The sequence below is a fragment of the Thunnus thynnus genome, chromosome 1 (assembly GCF_963924715.1).
Source record: "Thunnus thynnus chromosome 1, fThuThy2.1, whole genome shotgun sequence".
In the NCBI taxonomy this organism is placed as follows: Eukaryota; Metazoa; Chordata; class Actinopteri; order Scombriformes; family Scombridae; genus Thunnus; species Thunnus thynnus.
The window spans coordinates 38,246,680-38,261,940 of record NC_089517.1 but is presented as its reverse complement, the minus strand read 5'-3'; the positions used below and the strand labels follow the sequence as shown (position 1 = coordinate 38,261,940).

Here is a 15,261-nt window from a genome sequence, read left to right as displayed (position 1 = left end):
TAGAAAAGTTTATCATAACAGTGGGGTTTAAAACCGAATAAAAGTCAATTTATGACAGCTTCTGGTGGACAAGCACCACACCGCCATATTATCTTGTGTGCATATATTCTTTGGTAGACAACATTCTTTGGTGGACAACCATACCACTGATGCATGCGCACAACATGATGATCATCTTGTGCACATATACTCTTTGATAGAGGGGGTATGACGCCATTGACAGGCGACCAAATGAAACCATTACCTTGATTAAAATTATGGATTTCTCTGGGTTTGAAAATTGTTGGAAACATTTGGGATAATGTAAGTACACAACTCAACATAATATATTACATAGGTCTAGTTGTTTTAAGACATTTTAATGCAGAATAGTTACATATTAGCTTTAAATATGAACAGACTGAGAATATCTGAAAAATAAAATAATTTAAGTAAATGGTAAGAATGAAAATTGAATACATAATATACACATAATATAGAGAGATATAGCAGGACTCTATTTTGCTATTTATTAGCATTTGATAATGATGAAATGATTTTTAATGGAAAGTTATGAAACCCCACATTTCATTGGAATTAAAGCAGAATATACTTGACATAAGTTGTTTAATCATTTCCAGAAGAGCATAAAAACCTGTTTTACTGCATTGGTGCGTCAGTGCCAGTAAAGTGGAAAAAAAAGACCTCCATGGCAGAAAGTCACCTTAACCCAGAGACGGAAAAACAACAGGAGTGAAGCAATCCAAGGACGTCATGGAAATAAATCTCAGATCTCTGATTCATTAACATTTTCTACTAAGCTAGAGTATTCACATGCTGAAAAAGATGAAAAATACAGCTCAAACAAAGAGCGATGTGAGTGCTGCAGTGGTCCTTTCATTTTAGATGTTTCATACAAATCCACCCATATGGATGACTAGGTTTATTAAAAGCGTTTCGATTAACCTATGCACTCTGGGGTTTGGCAAGAGTCATTTATTTTAGTTTTTATTTGGACACAGTTTTCATTGTGTGGATGTGTATTTATCTGAAAATATTTCCATCCAAACACTGCCTTTATAGTCTGTCAACACTCTTTCATTATTTTAGCAATGTCAGTACGCGCCCTGCCAAAAATATTATTTGATGTATGATATCATGATCAAAATATGAGACAAAGTTGTGTGAGGTATTAGAACTTTGTGAAACACTTGTTTGATTAAAGCTACAGCACTGTATGGTACCTGTCAGTGTGCTGCAGCACAGCTCCATCTTTGGTCCAGAGGATCCTGGGAGAGGGGAAGCCCTCTGCAGGGCAGCGTATGGTCAGTAATCGGGTAGCATTGGTGAGGAAGGCACTGTGCCCAATGCTGATGTTGATATGCTTCTCAAAAGTCATAGGAAGGGTCTGCTGCTGTCTGATGATCACAGGTTTACTGCCGGCTGTCTCCAATGAGGAGCGCTCTGACCAGTTAGGCAGCCTGTCTGTGGGACAAATGTGATACAAATTTAGAGTAAGTAAGTAATCATGTAAGGGATAATACTTGACAAATTGTACATTCCATGATTGTAATGGATGACGTGGAGCATTGGATGGTTCTCAGCCCCCACTGTATTATCCCTCATATACTGTATACTTCACCCTCTGTTAGTTAGCTCTCACTGACGTTACTAACCTCTAACATCTGATTTCCTATAATCTCCCCTTTAAGCATTTGGGGGCAGTACATCCTGCAGACACAGAGCAACATTAGCATTCAATTGGAGTCATGTTTGTCTCCATGTGATGAATGTGAAGTCCAGTATTCAATCTTCTTTAAGCCTGATTTGGTCTCCAACAACTCCTGAGAAAGTATCTCTTCAGCTCAATGCTTCACTTTCTTCACGGGCTAGTCTCCACATTTGTCTGTCTGTTGTCAACCCATTCTCCTAGAAATGTATTTATATATTATCACCAGAGTTGGTGATAACTCTCTGTTGGTCACTATGAGCGACACCTTTCACATTACACACATTCAGTCATTGGATCCATGGCCTGGCCCTTGACTGCATCTCTTACTGTGCCCTTAACAACCTGCAGATGGTCTGACATCATCAGGCACGACCCTGTTGACTAAAGGGGACTGAGCTTTTGCTGTACGAAAATACAAGCACTGCAAAAGTCAAGTAACCGTAAATGTACAATCGAAATTTACAATAAAAATATATAAAATATATGTATGTATTTAAAGTGAAAATAGCTGTGTTAAAAATGAAAAGAATGGCATCTAAAAAAGATGGAACATGCAAATGTTCATAGTATAATGAATATATGCAATGTCCATCCATTTCCCACCGCTTATCTGGGACTAGGTCATCTGGTGGCATCAGACTAAAGAAAGTAAGGAAACCCAGACATCCTTCTCCTTGGCAATGTCTTCCAGCTCCTCCTGGGGGATCCCGAGGCATTCCCAGGCCAGGAGAGATACGTAGTCCCTCTAGTGTGTTCTGGGTCTGCCCCGGGGTCTCCTACCAGTTGGACTTGCCTCGAACACCTCCACAAGAAGGCATCCAGGAGGCATCCTTATCAGGTGCCCAAACCACCTAAGCTGGCTCCTTTCAATGCGAAGAAGCAGCAGTTCTAGTCTGAGCTCCCCCCGGATGTCCAAGCTCCTCACCCTATCTCTAAGACTGAGCCCAGGCAACTGCTTGTATCTGCGATCTCATTCTTTCAGTCACTACCCCAAAGCTTGTGACCATAAGTGAGGGTTGGAACTAGACCAACGGGTAAATTCAGAGCTTTGCCTTCTGACTCAGCTCTTTCTTCACAACAGTCTGGTACAACGCCCACATTACTGCTGATGCTGCACTGATCCGCCTGTCAACCTCATGCTCCATCTTACCCTCACTCATGAATAAGACCCCAAGATTGAACTCCTATATATGCATTGTGCAAATAATAATACATATGAATATAAAAATATGAATAAATATATAAAAATTAGAGTTGATTTATCGCATCAAGTTAGATCTGGAGGGTTCACAGATGTGCAAAATGGATAATGACTTTATGATAATGGGGTGTGTAGCGTCCACAGGGTGGGATAAGAGTCTGTGTCAGTGGGGATCTTGGATCTTGTTAATGAGAGGTGGCTGTAAAACAGTGAATAAATAAAAAGAACTCCAGTGCATGTGATCTGTTGGCCCAAAAATGTGGAATTGTGAGGAAACTTTTTCAGCCAATGAGCCCAGTGAACAACTTTCATAAGAATGAATGGGACATCACTGAATGTGGCATACAGTTCTTCTTAATGCATTCATGACTTAACCCGTTTGAACAACCTGTCTGACAAACTCAAATTTGCAAAATCAGTATCATCTTTTAAATCACTTGTGAAAATGCATTTCTATCAAAAGCCTTTTTTTAAAATAATCTTTTCATATTTAACAATTTCTTACTATAAGCACATAGCAAAATATGCAATTCATCACAGAAACAATCGTCAAAGTGGACATGAAATAGACGACAGACACAGAAAGGGTGTTGGACAAAGAGTTTGTCTTACAGAGAATAAGAAGAGTAGTGGGGTTATAATTACCTTTAACTTGTCCTCCTCCTCCTGCAGGCCTGGTCCAGAGCTGTGCAGTAGACATGTGGGTAAGCAGTGAGGAGATGAGCTCTGAGGCCTGCTCCTGCTGGATCTCTCTTCTGTCGGCTTGCATGGTGATATTAATCAGCCTCTCCTCTACCCTCGGGTGCAGGTAGGCCTCCTGGGCACCAGGGGGCAGCAGAGACACACTGACTCCAGGCCAGGTGGACTTTAGGTTTGAGTAATGGCTGTGGCAGCTAGGCAGCATCTCCTCCCAGTTGGGACTGGGACTGGCGGCAGGTGTTCTGCTCGTTAATCTGCTGTCACTACCTATCAGCTGGAGGGTGAAAATGTCCGAGGCAGGTCCAGTGATGCACTTGTACACCCCGATGTCCTCTGCCCCCAGAAAGTGGATCTTCAGAGAGCCAGATTTGGTGACACCCAGGCGTTTGGAGCTAGGTAGAGGGCGTCCATCTTTGAGCCAGCGGATGTAGGCTTTGGGGAACCGTCTGACGGGGCATTTGATGACCAGGGAAGTGTTGGGTAGGAGGTAGGCGTGGCCGCCGATGGTCAGGTGGAGGCGCTTCTCCTTACGTGTCTGGATGTAGATGCGGTGCATACCCATGAGATGCGGACACTGTTTAACCCCCTCCTTATAGCCTCTGGCCTTTGTTGGATCCCTCACTGTCTGCTTGACTTGGTTCTTCACTGGAACCTTCTGTGTGTCTTTGGGCCTCATCTCCTTCTTATGCTCTGTTGTAGTAAATACAGAAATAGAGAAGTTTTTTTTATACAGAAAATAGTTTTTCAAGTTTGTATTCTTTAATGTGACAGAAGAAAAACGATTTTAAAAAATGATTAATTTTTATTTCATCATAAAAATATAAATGACCCAGTTGCCTTAAAAATTTGAGTGACTTAAAATAGTTTAATTTGTTTGATACATGTAGTAATGTAAAACTTAACGAGTCACTATGAAGAGTAATTTAACACCAGGCTGAAAAGCAGTGTTTCACTTTCTTCTTTGGTTGAAAGTTTCAACTCTGTTGCACCTTGCACCACACCAGTGACCAACAGTGATGTCACAGTGTACTGACACACCCTGAGGTACGCTTCTACATCACTGCAACAAGGTGACCTCGAGTGTTAAACCACTCGAGGTCAGCTGACCTGAGGTTTGCTGACCTCGAGTGTTAAACCACTCGAGGTCAGCAAACAAGAACTGAACTAAGGAAATGAATTTAGACAAACTAAGAAATAGTTCACCACACAACTCCCCCTAAAACCACAAATTGTTGATTTTACATTTCTGTTTGTGTTCAGAATAAACAAATTATATACAATGTGTTAATTAGTTAGCTTTAGAGGTGTTTGTTGGTGTAGCAATGGACAGAGCCAGGCAAGCTGTTTTCCTCTGCCGGTCATAAAGAAAGTGAAAAAGTGGATTTTCAAGAATTTCAAACTATTCCTTTAAGAAATTAAGCCTATCCATCAACTGTTAGGCAGGTTGTTGTTAAGGTTTGATTCAGTGCCAAGCTGCCTACTCATTACTACTCATTACACCTTTTGCTGTACTGCTAGTAGCCATATTTAAACTAGGATCAGTACAGACCCATAAATATGAAATCTGTGACTTTACAAAGAAAACTCTTCAGTAGGTAACTTTACTAAGCTTTGAGATGGAAAACATCAACTTACTTTATCTCACAGTATTTCATATATACTGTATGTTGTTATAATCTAATTATAACCTGCAGCCAGAAAACTGACCTCACATTTGAAAAGAAAGATACAAAAGTAATTCAGTCATGTTTTTATCAACTGAGGAGCATATCACTCCTGTTTTAGCCTCTCTTCACTGGTTACCAGTTAGTTTTAGATTTGGTTTTAAAATTTTACTAATTCCCTTAAAGCACCTCATGACTTAATGCCCAGCTAAGTTGAGTTTTTATTCCCCTCCAACCCAGAGCATAGCCTCAGACCAGCAGGCATTGTCCTTCTGGCTGTTCCTAAGTCACAGCTCAAGACTAAAGGTGACTGGCTTTTAGGACCCCTCAGCTCTGGAACTCCCTGCCTGAAGATTGGAGGCTGCAGAATCAGTGACATCTTTTAATCACTTCTCAAAACTAGAAATGCCTTTATTTAATTAATACCACACTGTTTTATTTCCAACATGTCTTATCTATATTATTATTATTATTATTATTATTATTATTATTATTATTATTATTATTATTATTATTAAGTAAATATATATAATATATAAATAAATAAAGTTTATATAATAATAATAATAATAATAATAATAATAATAAAAAAATTAAGCACTCAAAATTTTAAAAAAAGATCCTTACACATTTCCCCCGAGTTCATTGGCTTAAAAAGGCTGTCTTGGGGCCTGTACCACAAAGCGAGACTAGTGTGTTAGCTGGCTATCTTTGGGCTTAACTCAGGTTTTTTAGTATCATGAAGCTGGCTCACTTTTAACTGGGATAAATCACCATGGCAACTCATGCTGAACAGCTAACCTACTCCAGAGCAGGTTATCTTCAGAGGATCGGATCAAAACCTGTCAGCGCTGTGTCCACTGACCAATCAGATCACTGGAAAAAAAAGAGTCATCATTCCAACAGGAGGATCCTGACATGGACAAAAGTCCTGAGTTTGCAACAAAGTGACGAGTAAAAAAGAGAAACAGTAAAACAGAGCTTCCAACAGATCCTGGGATGTGATATGTGATGAGATAGTTTACGACACTAAACATATAATGATGATTTTAGCTGCATTTTAATTGTGCAAAGTTGATTTTATCCCCAGTGTGACAGCTGACAGTGTGGATGATTTTAAACTCTGATTCCATCACTGCAGCTCAGAATAACATGAGACAACTGTGTGATGATAACTGGAAATAAATACGAAAGCTGTTGTCTTTTATTAGAGAAATAATCCAGACTAATTAGCTCCCAAGATTATAAATCCAACATTTCAGTGCGATAGACCTCATCAGTCATTAACTACTTTTCCACTCTTTGCTTTGGTAGCAGAAACAGTCTAGCATTACTTTTAAGTCTTTTTATGTGCACATATTGAGAATAATTTGTTTATCATCTAAGTAAAAAGCAAAACATACCCACTCTATACCTAAATCATATATTATAATGCCGACATGTATTTTAAGCTTAGCCTATTTTTCTACATCTTCTTAATCTGTTGTATGATTATATTATTTACATTTCACTTCATTGAATATGATTTTTTGTCACTGAAACAGAATATTCCTGCAGGTAATTGGTATCACCATTTCATGTGAAATCATATTATGCTCGTAACAACCCCTCTTCATAGCTGGAAAACCCAGAATTGAATGATCTAGTTGACAGCCAGCTTTGTGATACCTGTTATCCACCCCTAATCATGAGTTCTGAAATGGTTCGGATAATTTAAGTTGACCTGACTTGAAACTGACAGATTTACTACATTGAATTAAGGATAAAATGAGTTGATTTAAAATGGGACTCTGTAACTTTTGAATGAAGAAATAACATGTTCTCTGTCTTACAAACAAAAAAGTGAAATTCATAACCAATAAGCACACCCTTGTTCAGTTCAATTCACTCAGAGGTTTTGCTGCTACAGCCTTAATTGGTTTGGTATGACCAGTAGCTTGTGTTGGCTCATTGCTTAGATAAGCTTAGTTAGCTAATGTTAGCAAGGTTACATATCATTGTGTACAGTTACTGATATCAGTTTGCAGACTTTATGACTCTTCACTACTTGTGTTACTGTTACGCTATGTTTTAGCATTTAGCATTATCTTATAATTGTTACCTTTGGCCACATTTGCTGCTGTTCAAAAGTACATAGTTTCACTTTAATTGAAACTATTATTAGATTTTACAATGATGAGAGCATAACAGGACTCAGTTCTTTTAGAGGTCTTACCCAGAACCTCTGGGTACAAACAGGGAATTATTTATCTGACCTATGCCCAGGTGGTATATATTTTATGTCAACAAGGAGGCCTTATGTATTTATTACAATATAGGCTGTACTATATTTAACACTGAGTAGGAGAGCTAAGTGAATTCCACAGAGCATGAGCAGGGAAGTGAGCCAAGCACTGTGACACCTTTATTTGTGCACTGTCCCATATGTCAGCTAAAAGCATAACATAGAATAACTCCTGACAAATAGAAGCAGTTTGGGTCGGTGTGAGTAATGATGATTGTAAACCACACTGATTGATGGTCATACTTAGACTATGAGAAAATGCAAACAAGACCTTCCTCCCTTCCTCTGTTGGAACTCCCGGGCTAAAGGGGGAATTGCCAAATAGATTTGACATCATTAACTCAAATAACATGTTGTGAGATAAAGTCAGAAAAGCTGCTCAGTTTATGGTTTCATGGTTATAAAATAGGAGAGAAGTTCAAGGCCATAGCGATTATTACTGGATGGATGGTCCAAATGTACTAAGTCTATCCAAGGTAATTTCCAGCCCTGCTGACCACCAGCTTTGGTATCTATCAGTATGTCAGTGAAGTGGACACACTGCAAACTTTTAGGTATTTTCACTTTTACTACTTTTACCTGAAAAGGTGTATTGATATAAAGTCTGGTTAAGCAGGGCAAGACTGTGGAGAGGTACTGGATTGAGCAGAATTTACAACAGCAACACCAAGTGGATTTGGCAAGTGTAAGTAGTGTGCAGTGGTAGAGAGTGAGGGAGGTTTGCTGTATCACATCTCATCTCAGGTTTATGGCTAGGCAGTAAACAGCATTTGCCAGTATTTGTCTTTTCTGCCCTGGATTTGAGGCAGCAAAGGCAGGCAGGACTAGGGGAAAAGAAGAATTCATCCAGTTTAAGGTCACTGCCAATATGTTCAAAACTATCCAAAGCTAGTGTTTACTGACCAGAATTCATATGCAGAGTGTTGATGACAAATACCAGTGACACAACAATTAAAGTTGCTGGCTTCTGAAACATACCAAGCTGTTAAAGTCTATCTTATACTCACATGCCATATGTACAATGACAGACACTGTAATATTTCTTGTGGTGCCTCTGTAGCACAATTATGCTGTAAGAGATTGGGGGACAAAATCCACAGTCATTGCAAACATGCATTCCAAGTTTAGCTGAAGCCAATATGACGATTTAACAATTTGAGTTAGACAAATCAAGCAGGTACCGTCTGCTGGCAGTCATATAGATTTATTGCTGGTGTTTTGTCCTGGCAACAAACATACATGCAGGGATGTATGCCTCTGCAAGAAATTGCCAAAAACCTCATATGAGTTTCAGCAGAACTTAAGACCTACAGAATGAGGACTGTGGACTTTGTCCCCCAATTCTTAAAGAATAGGTTCACAATTTTTCAAGTTGGTCAATACTCAGTACAATACTCACATGCTCATATGTACATTTAAACTGTTTTTGGTCACTGTAATCATTCCTCCTGTCCATGCTGGCTGTGAGAAGATCTCATTCTAACACAATTTCAATGTAAGAGATGGGAGACAAAATTCACAGTTGTCTTTCTCTGCAAAAAAAGTTATCTAAATATGAAGCGAATACGAAGCTTCAGCGATCTGAGTTGGACAAATCAAGTGTCTTTTTAGTAAAAAATCTACTCTTTGTGTTTCCCCTGACAGTCTTTTGTGCTGAAGTAGGAGGAAGAAGGACAGTAACACAAAGAGGGAATTTTGTGCTAAATACTGATTTGTGTAACTTAGATTGCTAAACCTCATATAAGCTTTAGCTGAACTTTAGAATGCATTTTCCCCAGAACAAAGACTGGGTTTTACCCCCCATTACTTACACTGAAATCACTTTAAAAAGAAATCTTTTCACGACTAGTATGGAGAGGAGGGACAATTACAGTGACCAAAAAGCTATTTCAATGTACATATGGGCATGTCAGTATTGTTTTGAGAAAAAAAGTGAACCTATCCATTAAGTGGAATTACACCATGATTGTTTTGTTTCTTTCCCAATATAGAGGGGAGGAATGCTTACAGCAACCAGTAAGTCTCACATATAGCATGTAAGTAGATAGATTTGACAAAAGACAAACCATTTCTTCAAGGAATAAAAAGCCTTACCCACCACAGGTTCTTGACTAAACAGAGAAAAAGAGTCTTAAGCCCCATTCAGATGGGATTTAACTCTCTAGGAAAGGCTGGGTGATTTGAGTTCTTTGTGACAATGGAACAAGCAGAAAAAGTTTTTGCTAACTGCATAAACGCTAACATATAGTCATATTCTGGAACCAAGACAGTGATTATAAACCATTATGAGAGCAAGAGCTCATCAAGTGGGCTGATCTAATTTCAGCTACAGGTAATTATTCTGTCTTAGCTAGTCTGCCATAATGCAGTATAACTGACTGAGGTGCTACTGTTCAATACGTAAAGTCTGTAAAGACACTTGTCCTCTTTTTAATAATTTAATAATACAAATCATTAATATGACATCAAATTGTTATTGTCTATTATCTGACTTGCCTTAATGCAGCTAATTAACATACAGATATGTGATGAATTAAAGGAAAAATCTGAATAAATGAGTGGAGAAACATATCAAATGCAGATGCTTCTCTATGGGACATGAGGGCTCACTGAATGGCTTGATGACTAGGAAAATGATGGGAGTCACTTGTTCTTCACAGTCAACAACCCAACTGATCACCTAGAGGAGATTTTGGAGCTGGATTGGATTGGCCACCAAAAAGGATAGGAACAGACCACAACAGACAGTCAGGTCTGCAGAAATGATTATTGGTGCCAACCTGCCCACCATCCAGGACCTGTGCACATCCAGAGTCAGGAAACGTGCAGGGAAAATCACTGCAGACCCATCACAATCTGGACATAACCTGTTCCAACTTCTCACCTCTGGTAGGTGCTTCAGAACACCGTACACTAAAACTACTAGACACAGGAACAGTTTCTTCCCCCTCGCCATACCTACAAATTATATATATGTATGTTATGTTAATATATGTTTATTTGTATTTATGTGAATTTCTTTATTGAGTTTGTTGTATTGGTTTATTTTTTATTTCATTTTATTGTTATTGCTGTTTTGTTTTTATCTGTGTATCTTGTTTTTTTTTAAAATTTTTTACATGTTCAAAATAAAAACAGACTAAACTAAACTATGTATCTATTTTTTCACCCACTTGCTTGTACATAATAGTGATATGTTTAGGTTTAAGTATCTTTGTTTGGCTTGTTGGCCTTGTGTATCTTTCTGAAGATTGTTGTGTGTAAGCACATCAAATTCAAATTCCTTATGTGCGTAAACATAGTTGGCCAATCAAATGCAAATGAGGGAATATCTTTTGGAAGAATGCTGTTTATCCCTCCAGTAGAGTTCCACACACTTGGAGAATTTATGACAAGAAGCAGTGAATGTGTTTTAGAGGCTCATGTAGGAAAACACCTGGCTATGATACTTTATATTGGTTTTTAATTTGATTTGTCACCCATCTGACCTTCTGACCATGAGCTTTATAACCACCAACCCCCCCTGAATTACAGACCACAAAATCAAAGTCAAATTTTCATATTAAATAAAAGTTAAATCCAAAGTTTGCGCCAACACACTAACATGTACCCTCTGTCTTGATTCAGAGCATGCTGACCAATGCCAAGTGTAACACTTCAGCAGTAACCACTGTTCGGCCTACCTTAGAAAGACTCCATTTAACACATTACAATACATTCATAGACCCTAAACACACAAAAAAAAGACCAAAATACAGTCCTGGAATCTGTAACTCTCGCAGTGACTCAGCCTTGACCTTAATTAACCAATAGTTTTTGTGGAGAGAAAGCAGGGAGCAGCAGCTGGAGAGAACATTTTATGAAACACACTTGGACTCTCAGGAGTCACCGTGACATTTGCAAGGCATTCAATCATGTGTTTTACAGTCTGTGTCCCAGCTGAGGTGAGTTAGAGGGACTCATACAGATTTACTGAATCAGATTAAATGGTGGCTCTCTGAATGTTGGAACAACGCTGTGCAGACAGTGGAAGAGCACTCCCTCCTGTAACCATAGTCTTTATGTGAACTCATCAACAATCAATAAACGGTAGCTGAGCTTGATGCATGATATTCACATGCCCCTTCCTCATGTTGGCACTACACACAACTCTTGGCTGCCTGTCTATACTGTATAGCACAGCAATGTTGCCATGAAGACTGAAGATAAGCCTGGCTGGGTTTTCAAAGTTTTTTTCTTTCAAATGTTCATGTTCAAAGAGAGAACAGGCTCTGTTGATGGTTTGATAAAGTGACACCCTGCTGAGGGCTGGGGAGTGCATACATTGCTCACAGCTCCATGGGTAATTACTTTCCAGGCATACACATAATAACATTGTGTTCATGAGAATGTTTAATTAGGCTATAATCTGTCCAGTCATGGCTACAGTAAGACTGGTAAGACTAAGCAAAAATGAGACTGTCATGGGTATTACACATCGATGCTTAAAAGTGAACTTCACTTATTTAGCATTGCACTCCAGTGACCTTGTCTGACTCCCTTGGACTCTAGATGGACAGTTAAAAAAGGATCAATATAAATGCAGCACAACCAGAGATGCTGTCTTTTTTATTTCTTCTTCTTTGTCAGAACCTTTAGCTTACATTACCCACAATCAGTGTCAGGCAGTAATGCATTGCGTGTTACAGTAATGTGTGATTACTACAAATTACTCTCAGTAACACTTGGTTATTTTGACAGTTTAGGGGTGGACTTGTTTGATGTCTTAGCAGTAGTTTGATGGAAGGTTGATATCAGATTGGTCTCTTTGTGTTAAGTGGACAGAGTAGTCTGGTATGTGCTAACTTGGTGTGGGGTATTTTCATGCTGTGTGTTCTTAGCTGGCTTGCTAATATTAGCCACTGGTAAGGCTACATTCAGGAATCAGCTCGTTAAGTTCAGAGTTGGAGGCTGTGAGAACAAAGCAGCTTCACTGAGAGGACTGGACTTCATGAGGTCGCTGTGGCTAACCTTAAGCTAGCTGTTGATGGTCAGTAAATATGTCAAAACTGTCGACTACTGCTTGTTAAACCACACATTTAACACAGAAGATGAAACATTTTGAGCGTGAAGGCTTTCAAGTTGTTTAAAGGAAAACGTTGACAGAGCTGAAAGTAAAGTAACAAGTGATGTCACTGATTACTTTTGCTGTTGAGTAATTAGGAATGTAATTACTTTTTCAATGAGTAATATCTGTCTAAGTGATTACTTGACTTGATTAACTCAACTTTCAGGTGTGGCTAATGTATCCTGGAGCTGCTAGCCTCCAACATAGATGAGCGGGCTACAGAGGTCTGGTAACTTCACTTCTTTCTAACCCCACACCTTCAGATTTTTTTCACTTTTTTAATAATGATTTTAATTTATCAGATTGCACACAGCTTCCTCTGGAGATACAAAAGACTTTGTACTACTTTTTACACTATATGTAAATGTTCTGCCCAAGAATTTTAAGCAGAGTTTGATTTGTAAAATTGATGGAATTCCCCTTTAAGATGGCAATCTCATCAGTGTCAAGAGTACCCGACACAGGGTGCTGAATGGAAACGGGTTCTAAAGTGGCAAGTGAAAACCCAGATCTTTAAGGTCTGTGTGGACTAAGATCAGCAAAGCAGAAAAAACATGGTTTTAGTGTAATCTATGTTTGTGTTTGCTATTTTGGCTCTCTTTTCTCTCTCCTCTGCTCTCTCTGTTCCAGCATTTTTGCTTGAGGGTGAGGCTGAGCTCTTCCATCCTCCTCCATCCACAGTCACAATGTTTTACAGCCATACACAGTTTAATAGGGTAATTACAATCCTGACACCAGACAAAAACATTTATTTTGGATGAACCAACAAAACTCCAGATTATATTCAATGCCAACATTTTTAAAATGTTCACCTTCTACAATATCTGCGCATGGCAAGTATGTTTAAAGGATAGATTCACTATTTTAAACATCAGATATTCTTTTTGAACGGATTAAGTTTGTTTGTAGCATTAATGTTGCTAGGCTGGTGAGTGTCTTAAAGTCTGTTTATAGTGAGTGTGTTAGAGTCAGTCAGCTCTAAAAGTGTTTCATTAGTCCAGTTTAACCTGCAGGAGTTTCTGAAGGCTTGTGTAACGTGTTTTTCTGCCACAGAGGAAATAAATTCATGACAAGTGACAACGGGACTGAAGAGTCTTCTGACGTCTCTACTGCAGAAACGGAATATGTCAAGCTGCCAAATACCATGTCACAGATGATAAGGAGCTCAAAAAGACAAACAGGCAGTCAATATTAATGCTAACTGCCAGAGAAAAACATTTTTTACCACTTCCAAAAGCCTGGTAGGAGAGTGTGTGAGTATGTTACTATGCTATGATATAAGTTATATTCAAAAACTAACGTTATTTTTCCAAAAACAGCTGTTGGAAAAGGGGGGGTCGTCTTATAATCAGAGTTGCCTTATATTCATATTATTTATATTCATACCTCGAGCCTGAGTACGTTATTCCATCAAGAGCTACTGTGACTTAACACATTGAAAAACACTTTTAGGAGAAGGATGAGCTAAAAGTCAAGCTAACGTTAGCTCTGACCACCTACTGCTGGACAGCTCTCACAAACGAAAGCTACATCACCATTTTTCTTAAAAATTAACTGGTTAGTTACAGGTTAACGGGTGTTGGTCTGTCAAAAGCAGAATGAACCAAAACTGACATCCCTGGTGCAGAATATTATGGACATACTTCCAAGGAGTACTGGGTTCATTGTTATGAATAAGCTACATCTGAGTGCTAGCCACATATCATGAATCCCTTCACATTAGTGTTAATTTTGCTCTTCATTTTTTCTTTTTCTTGCATTTTAATCATGAGAAACTGATGTGTGTGTGTGTTCTTACTGGGACAGGCCATCATGCGGCAGGTTCGTACGAGTGGTGGGGGGGGCAATCCGGAACAGAGCTCCCTTGCCAGAGTCACCTGGTGGCCCATGGCCGTCAACTGGCGACACAGTGGCTCCCTGCGCTGGATCCCCAAACCACAGGACACCGAGCACTATTAAGTAAAACACAATAGAACAGCAATGTTTCTGACAAACCTAATTCAACGTCCTTATTGTCAGACAGAACTTGCATTTTGAACAATTCTGCAAAACCCTTGCTTGGGTTGTTTAGTATCAATGGTTTTAACATTCAATGGCAACATTTTTGCAGTATGGTTAAGGTTAGGGATTTTGCTCACAGTCAAAAAAGACAAGATGTGCATGGAACAATGGCACTGCAGAATGGGCCAATATTCATGTAAAATTCCTGGACATACGGTTGTAATGGCTGTTCAAATTCTCATTGAAGAGTAAAGAAAACATACAGACACAGCACAATGAAAGCAAATATTCACAGTCCTTTATTTTGTACAAAAATGTATTTAAAAGTTCATCTGAAGTTAACATGAGGCTTTAATCCCTGATTAATCAAATCAAATGGATGTCTTACAAAGTTATTGTCTTTTTAGCACCAAATTCCCTTTTTTTCATTACTCACCTTAGCTCAACAGGGAAACAATGTCCGATGAAACACAAAGATGGAATTAAGTCTGTCTGTAACTCTGGTAGATATGCACTTGATCTTTTAATCGCCATTATAAGCAGGAGGAATGATTACAGTGAGGAAAACCTCTTTCAGTGCTCATATGGGCAACT

The 15,261-nt window shown here is 38.9% G+C and overlaps 1 protein-coding gene across 2 annotated transcripts in view; it reads right to left on the bottom strand.

Moving 5' to 3' along the window:
* Positions 1–15,261, bottom strand: part of adamtsl3 (ADAMTS-like 3) — a 301,025-nt gene that overhangs the window by 46,277 nt on the left and 239,487 nt on the right. For both annotated transcript variants that reach the window (XM_067597526.1, XM_067597534.1), the window contains 3 exons: positions 14,465–14,618; positions 3,558–4,301; positions 1,224–1,464 (listed from right to left, as the gene is read on the bottom strand). In XM_067597526.1, coding sequence (XP_067453627.1) covers positions 1,224–1,464; positions 3,558–4,301; positions 14,465–14,618 — 1,139 coding nt within the window. The remainder of the gene's footprint in view (positions 1–1,223; positions 1,465–3,557; positions 4,302–14,464; positions 14,619–15,261) is intronic.